General features: G+C 34.6%; 2 protein-coding genes across 6 annotated transcripts; one reads left to right on the plus strand and one right to left on the minus strand.

The window, feature by feature from the left end:
• Positions 1–1,184: 1,184 nt before the first annotated feature.
• Positions 1,185–3,483, minus strand: LOC306864791 (uncharacterized protein). Its single transcript, XM_079409023.1, has 6 exons — positions 3,367–3,483; positions 3,140–3,281; positions 2,200–2,293; positions 1,866–2,025; positions 1,638–1,790; positions 1,185–1,563 (listed from the first exon to the last, which is right to left on the minus strand). The coding sequence occupies exons 2-6, from the start codon at positions 3,277–3,279 to the stop codon at positions 1,364–1,366; spliced, it is 747 nt and encodes a 248-aa protein (XP_079265149.1). The 5' UTR covers positions 3,280–3,281; positions 3,367–3,483; the 3' UTR covers positions 1,185–1,363.
• LOC306864790 (GATOR2 complex protein WDR24) lies at positions 3,466–18,533 on the plus strand. 5 transcript variants are annotated; one of them, XM_079409021.1, is made up of 14 exons: positions 3,466–3,540; positions 4,457–4,503; positions 4,776–4,855; positions 5,041–5,148; positions 6,361–6,721; positions 7,068–7,245; positions 10,614–11,038; positions 11,973–12,238; positions 12,741–12,850; positions 12,945–13,045; positions 14,066–14,170; positions 14,337–14,674; positions 15,243–15,427; positions 18,037–18,532. In XM_079409021.1, the coding sequence occupies exons 4-14, from the start codon at positions 5,047–5,049 to the stop codon at positions 18,203–18,205; spliced, it is 2,340 nt and encodes a 779-aa protein (XP_079265147.1). In that variant the 5' UTR covers positions 3,466–3,540; positions 4,457–4,503; positions 4,776–4,855; positions 5,041–5,046; the 3' UTR covers positions 18,206–18,532. The 5 variants fall into 5 exon arrangements, with proteins under 5 accessions (XP_079265147.1, XP_079265145.1, XP_079265148.1 ...); XM_079409019.1 differs by having other exon boundaries at positions 3,478–3,540; positions 4,432–4,566; XM_079409022.1 differs by having other exon boundaries at positions 3,491–3,540; positions 4,457–4,566; positions 14,340–14,674; positions 18,037–18,533.
• Positions 18,534–18,605: the final 72 nt, after the last annotated feature.

Here is an 18,605-nt window from a genome sequence, read left to right on the forward strand (position 1 = left end):
CGTTTTTTGTGGATTTTTTTGTCGTTATTCTGTCGCTCACTGTTAAAGTAAACCTACCATTTCTTTGTCAGCGGGCAAACGTACAAAATCAGCAGGGGATCAAACAATTTTTTTCCCCCCACTATATTTTCATTATTTCTTGATTTATGTATGGTTTACCAATTTATTATTTATTTATTTTTTTTTTTTAAGATTTTTTTTTTTTTTGGCAATTTTGCTTTTATTCTGTTTTAGATAGGACAGTGTGACGACAGGAAATTAAGTGGGAGAGAGAGAGAGAGAGAGAGAGAGAGAGGGTGGGATTGGGAAAGGTCCACAAGCCAGGATTCGAACTCGGGACGCCCGCAGTGCAAAGGCGCTATATGTTGGCACACTGCCCACAAGAATATCACCGCTGATAGTGGTTTGCAAATTTTAAAACCCATATTATTGGTTTATTATAAATGAAAGAAAATATATATTTTTAACTAATATATATATATATATATATTTTTTTTTTATATATAAATTGGCCATGCAGTAGCAGCAGTCTAAATGGATGGGAATTAAAATGAATAATTAAATTTGATTTATATGTATTTCAGGATTGAAAACAGTTGTCCTGCTTAACATTTGTTTTTCCAGATTCTCTGAAGAATATAAAGTTCAAAAGAACAGCATTTATTTGAAATAGAAATATTTTGTAACATTATAAAGGTCTGTACTGTCACTTTTTCAATTTAATGCATCCTTGCTGAACAAAAGTATCAATTTCTTTTTTCCTTACCCATATCTTACTAAAACTACCATTCAAAAGTTTGGGCTATCACAGTTTACACAAAAATACAAAGAGCACAAACATTGATAATAATCAGAAATGTTTCTTTAGCAGCAAATCAGTATATTAGAATGATTTCTGAAGGATCATGTGACACTGAAGACTGGAGTAATGATGCAGAAAATACAGATTTAAAGTATAAATTATATTTTAAATTGTAATGACACTTTGACATTTTGCAGAAAAATGAAGCCTTGGTGAGCATTAGACTCAAAAATAGTAAAAAACAAAATAAAAAACAACTATACATATATATATTTATACACACACACACACACACACATATATATATATATATATATATATATACACACACACACACACACATATAATTCCTATTCCGAACACTAGAAAAAACACTTAAATTGTTGTAATCTTTACAAAGGTTTTATTGCGTTATTAAAACATTCATACAATTACAAATTCAGAAAAGCATTTGTGAAGTGCATTTTGAGATCTTGGAGTAATATCTCAAAAAGACATACTTTTGCAAAGGAAAGTGCTGAATATAATATTATCCAGATAATAACAGAGAAGTGCTGCTCTTCAAGATCTCTCCGTCTTCTGTCTCTTCGAGGGCTCTTCATCAGCTGTCTTCCTCTTCTCTGGCTTCCGATTGGCCACAGTGTGTGTTGCATCCATCAGACGAAACTCCTGTAATAATGAGGGCTGAATCTGATTGGCCACGGCCCAGGCCCATAAACACTGCTCCACCCTGTGAGGAGTCCAGTCCCGCTGGCCGTCCGCTGAGACAGCAAACATCGCAGTCAGATCCCCATGAAGAACGCTTGAAGCTGAACATGCATCTTAAATCTCTTACCTTTATTAAGCTGGGATGTTTTGTTCAGTATTTTCTGGAGGAAAAGTGCATAATGTTTGGCCGTGTACTCGACCGGTCTGAGCTCAGCGATGCTCTCCACTGCTTCATCAGCCATGAAGGCCACTTCACCTGGAGCTCCGGCCGCCAGCACGGCTGATAGAGACAGTTAGGTGCATATTATTAATACAGTTATTGTATGCATGTGTGATTTGATGGGCGAGTGTTTACCTGATGCCGTTGCTGGCCCGACACCTTTGAGTTTGCACAGTTCTGTAATCGCCGCTTGGACGTCGGGCAACAAACCGAAAGCTTTGCTGGTCGAGCTTTGAACCGCCTCCTCGCTGTTTGAACCAATCAGCTGCTGCAAACGAGGCCTGAACTTCCCTTTCTGTTAGAGAGTATCCATCATCAATCATCAAAGAGGGAAACGCACTTGTGCACAACTGATCTGATGTCATAAGTGTGAACTTCACCGCATGCAACCAGTGAGCCACTCGCTTATTTCCGGCATCATGGTTCTTGTTAATTACGTAGGGTGTGAATCTATTTCTAATGCGCTTACAGTCAGTTTCCACTCCATGATCTTGACGAGCTCAGCGTGTGTGAGGAAACGCCCGGATCGGGCTGAGATCGCTGCTGGCAGCTCCTCCTGAAACCTGACAGAAGATTTACTACATCTACAATTGTATTCTGTTCTGATGCAAAAACAATAATGAACATAAAATGTGTTTGTGAGAACTCAAATATATATTTTTTGGTGATTGTTCATGTGACTTTAATTTCTTTGGCTTTTTTCATTTTAAATGTAACAATATTTTAATTTCTATAGTTTATTATGTTTCAAAATTTTAGTCATTTATGATTATTACTATATAAATTAATATTAAATTCTATTCTGATACAAATACAGTAATGATCATAAAAACACATTTTGGGTGTTTAAATGTGGCCCATATCAAATAAAGGCATTTAAATTTTTGTCAATTTGCAAGTTTATGGTTAATTATGATGAGTAGGCAAAAATACAATCATTTTAAATGTATATAATTGAACAATATTTCAATTTATATAAATTATTTTATAAATGCATGTATAAGTATTTAAATAAAATTATATTTTTTAATCATTTATTTTAAATGTATATATGTTAGTAATTTATTTTAACACTAATTTTAGTATTTATATTATTTTTTACATTTGTAATTTACATTACTATTATTAATATTCAATCCTATCCTGATGTAAATACAATAATTAACATAAAAACACATTATGTATTAATCTGTGAGAAAACTTGTTCATATATCAAATAGACACAATTAAACTGCATGATAATGGCTCATTTCGATGAGCACGCAAAAATTTATTAATTAAAATTATTACAATATTTATAATCTAACAAAATAACATGCTATTTTAAATTTATACCATTATTATTAATATGCAAATGCTGCAATGATCATAAAAATACATTTTTGGTGTGTGCTTGTAAGAACTCGAACCATCTGTCCAGCTGCAAGAGTTTTCCAGATGTCTTGCCCTTCACAGCTGCCTTGGCTTCTACTACAGTCCAGTATTTCCCATGAACTGCTCTCCACACAGCTGGATCCTCACAGTTATACAGGCTCTCATTCACAGACATGACTGACGGAGAGAATGCAAACACAACAGTTCCTTCATAACATTAACAAACAAATATAGCACGCGACATAACAGCATATTATCATACCGGGATGTGTTATGACAAATATGCTTCTGTGTGAGGAGTTATCATGCAGCTCTCCTAAAGTGTGACTGAACTGAAGCAGCGCGCCATGCGACCGGAGGTGACGTCAGCCGCGAAGGTAAACAATGATTCTACATCCGCCTCTCGTGATGAACGGACACGTTTGTTTTTAAAAGGGTAAGTTATTTCAGCGATATCTAAACTCATATTACAGTTGAACACTCATGTTCGAAGGCTGTATTACTGACTCGTGCTGCGTGAGTCATTACTGCTGAATTGAGCTGTTTTTAAAGCACTTTTATGACTGCCACGAGCTCCGAAACACAATCGTGTTTACTACTATATATAATATTCATGCATAATAAGATACAGCTGTAGTATCATCGTGTTGCAAAATGTATTGCATTTTTATAATCTCGAAGCACCAATCGCCCAGTATGCTTGAGGTGAATAAAAACCCTTATATAAAATCATTACATTTAATTGGTATTTATATGCATTTATTTTTATAAACTAATATTGCAGTGAAATTACTGGCAGATAAAATATTTGCACAACATGCACTGTACTAATAAATATAATAATAGCATTAGCAATAAAATCTATTGTGTCTATATTGTATCTATTTGTTTACCTATAGACAAAATAATAATAAATACAAGTATATATATAAAAAATATAAATTTCTGTGTATATTTATTAGGTATATATAAATACACATACATACAGTATATATTTTGAAAATATTATTCATATAATTTATATTATATTATAAATAAATATATTTAATATATATTAACATAAACTTTTTCTGAAATATATACATGCATGTGTTTGTATTTATATATGCATAATAAATATATACAGCACACACGCATATATATTATGCAAACAAAAACTTTTATTTTGGATGCGATTAATCATTTGACAGCATTAATATAAACCTTTACATTTCACTTATTTTTTTATTAATTGTATTTCTTTTTTGCTGATAACATGTTTACATTTCATGTATTTATTTAATCTGTTTTTATTTATTTTTTGCTGATATGTTGATATTTTTTGCAGCTGCTGCCTTGTTTCTCTTCTGCAGGTCGGTGTGTAATTCCGTATAAAGATGTTAACCGCGATCTTGTGAAGGTATGCGTGTCTGTCACGCGAGGTGTAATTTTTATCTCGAGCTGTGAGCGAGAAACACAGATGGTGAGATAAAAAAAAAACTGAATTGTGTGTTGCGCTGAATTAAACAGTAGCATTAAAATTCTCTAAGATGTTTGTGCTTTAAAAAAAAAAATCTGATTATGTACTTATACAAATAGGATCTATAATGAATAATTATATATATATATATATATATATTAGATTTTGTGTGTGTGTGTGAAATATGTGTTTTTGGCCTCATTTTCTCATAGGTTTTGGTTTGGAGTCGGTGAATGAGGAACAGAAAGGTTATTTAAAAAGAACTCAACAGAACAGGCTTTGGACACAAAGCGTAAGTGTGAACCTCTTGCTTTATTACTGTATTGCTGGAGATATAAATGCACCTCGTCACATCGCCTCCATGAGATGTTCATTCATATTGCTGGCCAGAGAAGGACCTGCAGCAGCTGTTTTAGCGATCTCTCTTCTCTTTCTTTGTTTCCACCTCTGTTTGCTCTCTTTCTCTTGATTTTGCAGCTTGAGATGGAGAAGATGACCAGGGTCAGCACTATCAGTGGCTGTACCATGTTTTGCCACCTGGATGCACCTGCCAACGCCATCAGCGTGTGTCGGGATGCTACGCAGGTGAAAAGGATATAACACAAGCCCAATTCGATTTTTCTACTCCAATCTTTTTTTTTTTTGTGATGGTTCACACGACCAAAATGATCAATATAAAATTACTACAATAACTTTTATATTTATATAACTTATAATAAAGCAGTATTTAAATTTATATAATTTCTTAATTCTTAAATTATATTTATTATTATTTAATGTCTTAAATGTATATATTTTAGTCATTTATATCATGTTAATATGAAAATTAATATTAGTATTTAATCTGTCAGTGACTAATATCAGTATTAATAATTATAATTAATTGTCAATAATTAATATTCACTTTTAAAATACTATTTTTGGATACTACTAATTTTATAAGAACATATTACGGGTGATGTTTGCTAGGCAAAATATTTTAAATGTATTAATTTTTTTTTAGCTTATTGTTTAAAATGTGTATAATTTAATTGTATATAATGTAATATTTTATATACGTACGTTATATGATGTGTAAATGATATTAAATTGGTCAATCACTAATATAAATAAATAATAATTCAATCTCAACAATAAATATTAATATTCAAAATACTATTTTTGGGTAATGTCGTTAGAGACCGTTAACTTGCTATTGATCACAACATGTTTCAGGTGGTGGTTGCCGTGCAAAATATTTTAATTTTGATAATTTGTCATTAAGTTCATTAAGTTTTCAAAGATCTATTATTGTTCATATTTATTGCTATAAATTAATTAATTTTAAATATATATACTTTAGTGATTTATTTGTCATTTATATGATTTTAATATGTAAATAAATATTCAATCAGTCAATGACTAATATAAATTAACAATTAAATAATTGTCAATAATAAATGTTCACATTCAAAATACTAGTTATTACATACAGTTAATTTGGGATTAATCACTAGGGTGATCAGGTGGTGTTTGCTGTATATATACACACACACGAACACACACACGTTTATATATATGCATATTTATATATATATATATATACACACACACACACACATATATATATATATATATATATATATATATATATATATATAGTTAATTAAATAAATTAAATGTATTATTATTATTTATATGTATTTTTATTATTGATTTATGAATTTATATATTTTAGTAATTATTTGTCATTTAAATGATTAGTAGTATGTAAATGAATATTCAGTCTAACTTGTAATTGATCACCACATGTTTCAGGTGGTGGTTGCCGGGCGAAATATTTTCAAGATTTACGGTTTGGAGGAAGATGGTTTCGTGGAGCGGCTGAACCTGCGCGTGGGACGCAAACCCTCGCTGAACTTCAGCTGCGCGGACGTCATGTGGCATCAGATGGAGGAGAACCTGCTGGCCACCGCCGCCACTAACGGAGCCGTGGTGACGTGGAATCTGGCGCGGCCCTGCCGTAACAAACAGGAGCAGCTGTTCACCGAACACAAGCGCACGGTCAATAAAGTCTGTTTTCACCCCACTGAGGTCAACATGCTGCTGTCCGGCTCTCAGGACGGATTCATGAAGTGTTTTGACCTGCGCAAGAAGGAGAGCATCAGCACCTTTTCTGGTATGTGCAGATGAGCGTCTCTGACTTTACTACAGCATGTGCATAGGCTGAAATGTCAAAAAATATATACATGACATTTCAGCCATAAGGACATCAACATGACATAGTCATCACTCATAAGCTATTACTAAATATAATGTTGAAACTTTAATTTTCTGTAAAGAAAATAAAAGCTTGATGAATGTTTATGAAAAGCTTGATTTACACATTATAAAGCCACAAAACATCATCCAAGAACCTATTTTCAATGCACTTTAATGAGAAGCACATCTGAAGCATTTTAGACACTAAATCTGATGCTGCACAGAGACTGTACACAACGTGAACACCAGTCTGTGTTTTGCAGGTCAGTCTGAGAGCGTGAGAGATGTGCAGTTCAGTATTAAGGATTATTTCACGTTCGCGGCCTCGTTTGAGAATGGAAACGTGCAGCTGTGGGACATTCGCAGACCCGACCGATACGAGAGAATGTTCACCGCACACACCGGACCCGTCTTCTGCTGTGACTGGCACCCTGAGGACAAGTGTGTGCACACTCAACTAAACTAATAATAATAATACTTTTTATTAAAATTCTAACATTTGTATTGGAATAGCATGTAGCTTCACAGGTCAGCACATTAAAACTAAAAAATAAAACGACAGGAAATAATAATAATAATAAATATAGCTGCAAGCAGCGATGGCAGGCTTGTTAGTGCAACCGCCACCCCGGTGGCATCAGGAAAACGGTGCCCAGCGGGCACATGCATTACAGTAACTCTGTAGCAGTTTGGATTTAAGGGATACAGTAATGAAAGGGTTAATCCGAACCATCAAGACACACACACACACACACCAATATATACAATTATTAACATCAACTATTTTAATTAACATACACAATAATTGTATAGGATTTATTAATATTAGTCTCACACACACACAAACACACAAACAAAGAGAATAATATATAAAAATGTTCAATAAGATTTTAGTTTTTAACATTATATAAGTTAACATGAACAATATTTTTATAGCATTTATTAATATTAGTTAATATCATGATGTACTACAACATTATTAATTAAGATGTCTAGTTAATGTACAACAGTTACTGTGCCATGAATTAACATAAACTATTTTTTACTAACACAAATAAATACAGTAAAAATATGTTCTTTATACTTAGTTTTAGTTTGTAATTAACTGATGTTAATCTTATTGAACTATACTAGTTAACATGAACTATAATTATATAACATTTATTAATGTTAATGAATGATTTAAAAATATATTGTTCCTTTTTAGTTCATGTTAGTTTGTTAACCAAAGAGACCTTATTGTAAATTGTTGCCAACACTTTTATGATCTATTACCATTTTAAAATTGTAATTATCTATAAGCATTCGTAAAACAATAATATAAAACTATATTACCAGTAAAATACATATGAACTTATTTTATGTGTATGTTTCTTAACTAAACTGAGCAGTAAAGGGTCCGACTTAAAAGATTTCTTATTCTATATTAGAATATATAAATGTTTTAATTATTTTTCCTTTAAAAAAAAAGCTTTGAATGCTCTATAGTTTCTACAATAATCATGTAAAAGTATATTGACAGTACAGAACATTTCAACTGATTCTGTGCATTATTTTTCATTCTGATACACAGAGATACAGATCAGATAGTTCATCAGGATTAAGGTTCTGACTTCATCTGGTGTTCATCCTTGGTATTACAGTCTTCACCTATTTATCAGTGATAGTTTTCATTTTTTTGTGGCCCCTGAGCATGATACATTTTTTTAAACTAAGCATGTTTCCTCAGAATGACTCTTTCTCTGTAAGTAAAAAGTGTTGAAGAGTTTGGATAATGCACTTTAAAAATATAAGACAATTACTGTTTCCTTTTTTACTGTTATTTTAAAAAAATAGCCACGGAAACATCGTTCAAACTATCCAAAATCTGTTCGCAATTTAAGTTCCTCAATGTTTTGGCATCATGTAGACAAAGTCTGGTGTGTATAGTGTAATTCTTCTCTGAGGAGTATGCATTAATTCACTGCCATATTTTGGCAAAATTCCACATCAAAAATCAATTAGCCGACTTCCTGTTGGTCGTAGCTAATGACTGTAAATTAGAAAGTTGTCCAGCTTGATGAGAACAATGTATGCACCAAGTTTGGTGACTGTAGCTAAAACTAACCCTCCACGTTTTGTCAAAAGGTGGCGCTATAGAGTGCCTCCTCCGCCTTTTTATGAGCTTTTGCCAGTGTCTATCTATCATTAATACTGATGTGTGTGTTGAGTTTCATGAAATTCTAAACATGTTATCTGCCTCAAAATCATCGTAAAATAACATTCAAGTTTGACAAGTTGCCATGCCAACAGTATTTTGGATATTAATATTCCCTTGACTGTTTTACATCGGCCGTGTTTTGACATTATTCCGATGAAGTTTGAAGCAAATTGAGTAAAAATACACTTCCTGCTGCCAGATGGTGGCGCTATAACTTTGTCATAATAGTCACATCTATGCAATCGACATCATACAACGAACAAACCCCTGAAGTTTGATCAAAATTAGACAATGTATGTGGATGTTATTAGGCATTTCCTGTTTCTCATTTCTCGCCATAACTTCATCACCTCGCCCCGGGCAAACCGTTCGAGATATCAAAAATCCCTTCGCAGTTTAGCATCCCCAATGTCTTGAGATCATGTTGACCGAGTTTGATGGCAATCGGTTGGAAATCCTCAGAGGAGTATATCAAATTCCAGAGCATGCGCTTTTTAAACAGCCCTGAATAGCCAACTTCCTGTTGGGCGGAGCCTATGACATGCAGCATGAAAGTTGTTCGGCTCAAAGAGATCTATATGTGTACCGAGTTTCACATGAATACGTGCAAGTATGTGTGAGCTATACATCAAGTTTTCTGACTGTGTTCCAGGGGTCCTAATGACCGCGGATTCCAATGTGTGTGCCAATTTTGAAGAGTTGTTGAGCACATTAAGGCCCCCCAAAAACCCCCGGATAGTCGAGGGAAAAATAAAAAAAATTATAATAAGAATAATCCTTGGGCCTTAGTGGCTTGTGCCCTAATAATGACAACAGTAAAATTTTTAATAATGATTCAAACTTAAAAAAGGGAACATTTAAAAAGGAAATAAAATAAGAATATAATATATTATAATATAATATAATAATATGAGCTCAGAATATAATAATAACTAGTATGGTATTATTATTATTACTACAGTAAAATACTAAATAATGATTTAAGAAAAAAGAGAAAACTGAAAATTAAAAAAGGACAATAAAATGAAAAGGAAATAATAATATTAGTAAAAGTAATGATGATAATAATAAAAACTCTGAATAGAAAACTTTAAAAACTTAATGAAAGTTAATATTTTTAAAAGGTAACATTTTTACTGTAATAATAATAATATTATAGTAAAATAAAAATTCTAAACTTACACTTGAAGTGAACATTTAAAAAGGAAAATAAAATTAGGGAAATAATAATACAATTATTAATAATATTAATACATTATAATAATTATTATTATTATAAGAATTTTTTATAATGACTTATGAAACATAAATAATGAACATTTAAAAAAAGAAGACAAATGATTGAAATTATCATTTAAATAATAATAATAATAGCAATAATAACAATAATAAAATTCTAAACTTAAAGAAGAAATAAGAAGAAAGTAGTGATAATAGTCAAATTCTAAAAAAATTCTTCAAAACAAAAACTTCTACTTAATAAATACTCAAAAGCTAACTTTGTTTGCCTAATTTTAGTTGGTAAATGTTACACATTTTTCATCCACTTGGATTTTAGCTCAATCTCTCTGGCTCTGTTTTGTATATAACGCTTGTCTCTGTCTTGTAGGGGTTGGCTCGCCACAGGCGGACGTGACAAGATGGTGAAAGTCTGGGACATGTCGACCAACCGTGTGAAGGAGATCTACTGCGTTCAGACCATAGCGTCGGTGGCCAGGGTGAAGTGGCGTCCGGAGCGCCGATATCACCTGGCCACCTGCTCCATGATGGTGGACCACAACATCTACGTGTGGGACGTCCGCCGGCCGTTCATCCCCTTCGCCACCTTCGAGGAACACAAAGACGTGACCACAGGAATCGTGTGGCGGCACCAGCACGACCCCTACTTCCTGCTGTCGGGGTCCAAGGACAGTACGCTGTACCAGCACATGTTTAAAGACGCCAGCAGACCCGTGGACCGCGCCAATCCTGAGGGACTGTGCTTTGGGCTGTTCGGAGACCTGGCGTTTGCTGCTAAAGAGAGTCTGATGACCGGTGAGTGACCCGGGTGAACTGCAGTAACCCCTCCTGTGGTGTTGAAAAACTGGGTACAGGTTTGGTGTTTTGGGTCAAATTGAACCACATTGATTTCCATGCAGTTCACCGAAAATCATGTAAATGTAAAACCAGAAAACTATGGAAGCCCTTTTCTGACACTGAATAAAAAAATTAAAAAAGGTAATTGCGAGTTTTTATCTCGTAATTCTGACTTTATTTCTCAGAATTCAGAGTTTATCACACAATACTGACTTTATAACTCGCAATTGCGAGTTTATAGCACGCAATTCTGAGAAAACAGTCAAAATTGTGAGAAAAAAAACTAGCAATTACCTTTTTTTTTTTATTATTCAAAACCTCTAAAAACTATCAAATGTGAGAAATGTAATAATTCCCATCTATTTCATTTTGTGCTGTCCAACGATTAATCGTATCCAAAATTAAGGTTTTTGTTTACATAATATATGTATGTATGCTGTGTGTACATATAAATACATGCACATGGATGCATATATATATTTCAGAAAAATGTTATATTTAAATATTAAATATTTATGTATAATATAAATCATATGCATATAAATAAAAACATGTTAATGTAAATATTTTCAAAATATATACTGTACGTGTGTGTAAATATACACAGAACACTCAAATATTATGCAAAACAAAAACCGTATATTTTGGATGCGATTAATCATTTGACAGCACTAATGTTATTGTGTTATTTCTATCGTGTTAGGGTGCGGTTTGACCAACATTTTTACGTTCAAAATTAGCTGCACAGATATTTTTTATGTTATGTTACGATGTTTATTTATTTATTGTACTTCCTCTGCCTTTATGTCTTTTTCTCAAACCCTTGTAAGTGTGTAATTATTAGTTTCTCATGCTTTTTTCGGTGTTAATACTACATTGTATTTCTTTATAGCTCCCCAGTCTGTAGGGGACGTGGGGCGTAAAACCTACCCAGGCGGCGATCGGCGGTACCCCATCTTCTTCTTCAAGAAGCCTGATGTGACGGAGCAGTTTGCGCAGGTGTCGAGCGCGCTCAGTGTGTTTGAGAGCGAAGCGGGCAGCGGTGTTGGGATGGACTGGTTCATTAACACTGCGCAGAGTTACCTGCTGAGCGGGAAACCCTTCGCCGAACTCTGTGAGCACAACGCTCAAGTTGCCAAGAGACTCAACAGACCACAGGTACAGATCGATTTTGATGGGGTTCGTTTGTATTTTAACCTTTTTTGTCAACTGAACTTCTTTGACCTACAATATTATATTAAAGTCCCCCCTTGATATTTTAAGTTAATATCTCAATTATTTTACACCACATTTGCATGTTCATGGTTCTCTGTTATTGGTTTACTTTCTTAAAAAAACTTTAATAAAAATAAATAAATAAAAATATTTATATTAAAAAAAAAATATTCCTGATATGTAAGTTAACTTATTAAAATAAATAAATATTTTAAAAAGTAAAAAATTAAATTAATACATTTTGCAATAAAAAAAAAATTGATATAGAGCATAAGACCAGTATAAAATGATCTAATGTAGGCTTCCATGTTTATTTTTTTTAATTGAATACATATTTTTATGATTAATACTGAAAGATTAGCTTTTCATTAATTCACAAATCCCCTACAGTTTCCTTACAAACCCTGTTTTACAAAGGTTTTTGTTATGTTTTTATACTATACAGGAATCAACCACATGGACAATGCTGCGAATCATGTTTTCAGAGCCGGCTAATCCGTCCTTGTCAACCAATCACAATCTGAATAAATCAGGAAACCTCCCGCTCGTCAACAGGTACTGATATTACCACATGTGATTTTTCATTTCTGAATACAATCTCTAATACCGTTCATCGACTCTTATCTTTTACCTGCTTCCTGTACTGCAGCTTCAGTATGAAGGAGATGAGCGCTGCTCTCAATGAGAGAAACAAAGAAAACAGACAAGACAACCTCCACAGCCTAGAGACCAACCTCAACAACAATGACGGTGAGACACAGACATATAAACACGCAGCACATCCTGATGAGACACCAGTAAAAGAAATGCAATGTGCCAAGATACAATCAGCTAGATTGTGTTTACAAAGCAAACTCTGTGCTTGCTCTCTCAAAGCTTCTGCATTCCACATCGTTGCCTTTACCAGCAAAACTTTGCATTTACATTTGCTCGCAAAACCATTCTGTTTGCCCATTAAACTTTGCTCGCAAACAGCTCAATAGTTTTGCAAGCGAATGCAGAAGGAAAACACAAAACATTTGTAAGAGAAAGGATAGGTCACCCAAAAATAATGTTTCTTTCATCATTCAGCCTCATATGGTTGCAAACCTATATGATTGACATTGAGCAGCGGATTCAGTTTGTCTATTCCTCTAGAAAACCAATCGTATGACTTCAGAAGATGGAATATACAGTACTGCACAAGTCATATGGGGTCCTTTTATGGTGCATTTTCAACTTGGAGCAACTTAGATATTCTGCTAAACTTCTGCTTTTATGGTGCACAGAAGACATAAAGGTCTGGTTTCACAGACAGTGCTAAGGCTAAGCTAGGATTGGGCCATAGTTCAGTTAGGACATTTAAGTAATTTTTACAAACGTGCCTTAGAAAATAACACTTACTGGTGTCCCTCTTGAGACGAAACAAAGGTATTGATATATTTTAAGATCAATCAGTGCAAGTTTCTTTCAGTTTAAACAGCTCAGATTTACATTTTAGTCTGGGACTAGGCTTAAACCTTGTCTGTGAAACCAGGGGAAAGTCATACAGATTGGGAACGAACTGTAAATGATGTGAGAATTGTCATTTTTTTCGGTGAACTAACCCTTTAAACACTTAAGGGTTAATGAGTTGCCTCACAGTTATTATAAAGATGGATTTTGATTTGTGATTATGTAATAATATATACTGTAGTACTTACTCCTCCAGTGTCTCCATGGTCTTCAGCTGTCAGTCCAGATTTTTAGCTGCCAGAAAAACAGTGTATAAAGATGTGTTCCTGTGTGCAGAGAACGAGGAGACGGAGGGCAGCGAGGGTCAGGCGGAGTATCTGTTTGGAGACGCTGAGCTGGACGACGATGATCTCTACAGCATGGAGCACGACAACCAGGCAGGTTGGTCAACACAAGAAGCACCGAAATGTCAATATTGACTGTTGTTTGCCATGAAATAGCCTGTGAATCTGATGTGGCAATAAAAATGAAGTCAAGTCAACACATCCAAACACAACTCACAGGTATAGGTGTAAAAAGTCAAATGAAAACACTGTGGTCTCTCCAGCAGAGGAACCCGAGTACCTGCTCCCTCAGGAGGCATTCCCGTTACGGCACGAGATCATGGACCATCCCTCGGCCCCGGAGCCAGTGCAGGAGAAGCCCGAGTCGCCCCACGTCAGCGGGAGCGAAGCCGAAAGCACGTGTCTGACTCCTATGGAGTCCTTCAGTCTCATTTCCGTCTCGCAGCTGCTGTTCTCGCCTCACCTGCCACCCAAGTTCTTCTGCCCCATCGTGAAGGAGATGCTGTGTTACTACGCCGAGCAGGGCGACGTGCAGATGGCCGTGTCCGTGCTGATCGTACTGGGCGACCGCATCCGTAAGGAGATCGACGAGCTCACGCAGGTGAGGAAAACCGCCCACTTTTGACAGGAAGTGTAGGTTTCTTCATGTGGGCTGTATCTCGACGTTCTCAGTGCACTCTCATTCAATCCCACAATGCACTGCAAAAAACGAGTGTACAACCAATGTACACTCAACGGCTAGAGATAACCCATAATGCACTGTGAGAGTCGTGCGCCGAGTGAATTCCCACGTCTCGCCAGAAGATGGCGCTCACAGGTGAATCATCCATTCATTTTAAAAGCGCTCGTCCACAGCGTAATACAACACAGGTACAAATTCATTGTAAATTGACTATTAAATTGTTTAACTAGGCTTTATATATAATTTCCGTGACAGAGCTCAAGATAAATCCTTCATTCTTACTACTGGAGCTGCCTCTTTCAAATGATTATTAAACAGCAAGCAAACTATGCAAAAGCGGCAGTCCTTCCAGTGCACTCAGTGTCCGAATTCACTCACTCATTTTCTTTCACTCCTTCAAGTGAACTGTATGAGTGGATAAGTGTAGGAAATAGTGAATGAGGGTATGGGGGGCAATTTGGGATGTTTTACTCTGTTTGTGTTTCAGGAGCACTGGTACATGTCCTACATCGACCTGCTGCAGCGCTTCGAGCTGTGGAACGTCAGCAACGAGGTGATCAAACTGAGCACGTGCGGCGCCATCATGTGTCTGAATCAAGCCTCCACCACCTTACACATCAACTGCAGCAACTGCAAAAGACCAATGAGCAACAAGGGCTGGATTTGTGACAGGTAACCTCCCCTGACTTTTATCTGTTTTTTTTCCTTTGTTAAGTCAGAAATCAACTAAGCTGTGAGTTTCAGTCCTACAGTCCTTTATCTAATGTGTTTAAAGGTCATTTAAAGGTGTATTTGTTTTCTCTTAATATTTATGGAAATGTTTACATGTCTTAATAAACAACTAAAATTAATATATATATATATATATATATATATATATTTATTATAAAATTTAAGTTGGGTCCACTAAATAAAATTAATATATTTAATTTTCAATTATAATTATAAATAAATATGTATTATTATAAAATTGTATAATAAATTTTAATAATAATTTATCATGAATGTATTATAATTTATGTACTATTATATCACAATTTATTTTATTTGTTATAAATAAAAATGTTATCATTTGGAAAAATTGCTAAAAGTTTTGAGAATTTTACACAATTTGGGTCCACTTTATAATAAGTAAAACTAATATATTTAGTTTTATTATACATTAAATTAAAATATTATCAATTGGAAAAAATCACAAAGTTTTGGAGAATTTTACACTATATGGGTCCACTTTTATAAGTAAATAGAATATTTTTTATTTATAATTATGATTTGTTTTTATTATATACAGTGCCCTCCATAAGTATTGGAACCGTAAAGACAAAATTGCTCTGTTGGCTGTGGAGTCAAGACATTTGCAAATATGATTAAAAGATGAATATGAGACAAAACTACAGAATGTCACATTTTATTATTAGCCGTTTCAACACATAGATGTTTTACCAGCTAAGAAGTTCAGCACTTCTAGAGATTCATCCCTCTCTCTGATGTGAGCATAAGTATTGGAGCAGTTGCCTCACAGGTCTTTCTAAGTGATCAGCTGTGTCCTGTTGCATTAATTCTTCAGATATTAAAAGCAGGGAATGTGTCGTATCAGTTATATCCATTACTTCTGTATTCTGAATCCTACAATCGATGATGACACACACAAACCAGGATGAAGATGAGGGAGCTGACTTTGAGAGAAAAGCAAGTAATCTGGATGCTAAAAGAAAAGAGGAAGTCAGTTAGAGCTCCAGCAAAAACAAAGGGCATGGAGAAATCAAGAGTTTGGAAACCACCAGCAACCAACCACTACCTGATCGGCTGAGAAAACAACAGTAGTTGATGACAGACAAATCATAAAAGCTGTGAAAATTAACCCTAAAAGACGTGTCTGTAAAATCACCAACAACTTCCAGAAAGCTGGGGTGATGCTCTGACAATCTACTGTCCTCAGGAGACTTTGACACAGAATTACAGATGCTACACAGCAAGATGCAAACCTCTGACCAGCACCAAAAATAGAAAGGCAAGATTAGAGTTTGCAAAAAAGCCCAAAGGTGAGCCAGAAGAGTTTTGGAACTGTGTTTATGGACCGATGAGACAAAGATGAACCTTTATCTAAGTGATGGGAAAGCAAAAATGTGGAGAAAAAAAGGGAACTGCAAATGATCCCAAGCATACAGCATCATCTGTAAAGCATGGTGGAGGTGGTGTCATGGCATGGGCATGCATGGCTGTCTCTGGAACAGGCCCTCTCAACTTTACTGATGACTTAATGTATGATGACAGTAGCAGAATGAATTTGGAAGGGTACAAAACCATCTTGCCTACCAATATTCAAGAAAATGCCACCAGATTCATTGGGAAGTGCTTCATATTGCATCAGGACAATGACCCAAAACACCCTGCCAGTTCAGTCGAGGAATTTATAAGAGCAAAGAAATGGAAAGTCTTAGATTGCCCAAGTCAATCTCCAGATTTAAATCTGATTGAACATGAATTTCACCAGCTGGAGAGGAGAGTAAAGGCAGAAACACCGCAAAACAAGCAAGAATTGGGATTGGCTGCATTAAAGGCTGGGAAAAGTCTTTCAAAGGATGAGAGCAAGAGTCTGGTGATGTCTATGGGTCACAGACTCACTGCTGTGATTGTGTGCAAGGGATCTGCAACTAAATAATAGCTTTTAATCTTTTATATCTGCCTTATGTTCAACTGTCCCAATACTTATGCTCACATCAACGAGTGGGATGAACTCTAAAAGTGCTGTTCTTTTTATTTGGTAAAACATCTATGTGTTGAAACGGCTAATAATAAAATGTGACATTCTGTAGTTTTGTCTCATATTCATCTTTTAATCATATTTGCAAATGTCTTGACTCCACAGCCAACAGAGCAATTTTGTCTTTACTGTTCCAATACTTATGGAGGGCACTGTATACATTTCTAAAAAATAATTATGATTTATTATAAATATGTTTATTGTAATTTACTATTATATCACTTATTAATTCATTTGATTTCATTTATTATAAATTAAATAAATCTAATTAAATATCATTTGGAAAAATTGCTAAGATTTTAGAGAATTTCACACTTTATAAATAAATAAAATTAATATATTTAACTTTAAATTATAAGCATTTTATTGTAATATTTAGAATAAAAAGTATAATAAAATAATTATATTATTTATTTATTATAATTGATTTAATATTATATCACTTATCAACTAATAAAAAAAAAAGTTAATTAAAATCTTATCATTTGAAAAATTCTTTTGTGTGTGTATTTCATAGGTGCCACCAGTGTGCGAGCGTGTGTGCGGTGTGTCATCACGTGGTCAAAGGCTTGTTTGTGTGGTGTCAGGGCTGCAGTCACGGAGGACACCTGGAGCATATGATGGAGTGGCTTAAACAGTCCAAACACTGTCCGGCCGGCTGCGGACACCTGTGTGAATACACCTGACACACACACACACTCGACACACTGGACTCTCTCTCGTAGAGGAGCGATCAGGCTGCTACTTATGAGGAAAAATAAGTATAACTAATGATTAGATGATAATCAAACACAAAGGGAATCTGTACACAATCAAACGTGTGCTAAAAACAATCAGCCAACTTGTTTTTTAGTTTTTGAAGATTTTTACAGTCTAATGTACATAAGAGATGCACTTGCTTTGGGAATGTGATGGTGAAAATATTCTTGAAAATGAAGAACACATTGCATTGAAATCAGATTTATTTCAAAAGAAACACTGGTGTTTGCCAATAAAACCAGCCTTTACTAATCATCTCTGTGGGTTTGTGTACATGAATACACAAAAATATATTAAAAACCACTTTTTGGGGGGCAGAATTTGATC

The sequence above is a fragment of the Barbus barbus genome (assembly GCF_936440315.1).
Source record: "Barbus barbus genome assembly, chromosome: 46".
Lineage (NCBI taxonomy): Eukaryota > Metazoa > Chordata > Actinopteri > Cypriniformes > Cyprinidae > Barbus > Barbus barbus.

Bases quoted from the DNA above. Each gene is read 5' to 3' on its own strand.
- LOC306864791 (XM_079409023.1), bottom strand. From the start codon at position 3,279: ATGTCTGTGAATGAGAGCCTGTATAACTGTGAGGATCCAGCTGTGTGG. The intron at 1,791-1,865 runs GTAAACACTCGC...TGTCTCTATCAG, and splicing joins CGGGCCAGCAACGGCATCAG to CCGTGCTGGCGGCCGGAGCT. The intron at 1,564-1,637 runs GTAAGAGATTTA...TTGCTGTCTCAG, and splicing joins AACATCCCAGCTTAATAAAG to CGGACGGCCAGCGGGACTGG.
- LOC306864790 (XM_079409021.1), top strand. From the start codon at position 5,047: ATGGAGAAGATGACCAGGGTCAGCACTATCAGTGGCTGTACCATGTTT. The intron at 12,239-12,740 runs GTACAGATCGAT...TATACTATACAG, and splicing joins AGAGACTCAACAGACCACAG to GAATCAACCACATGGACAAT. The intron at 12,851-12,944 runs GTACTGATATTA...CCTGTACTGCAG, and splicing joins AACCTCCCGCTCGTCAACAG to CTTCAGTATGAAGGAGATGA.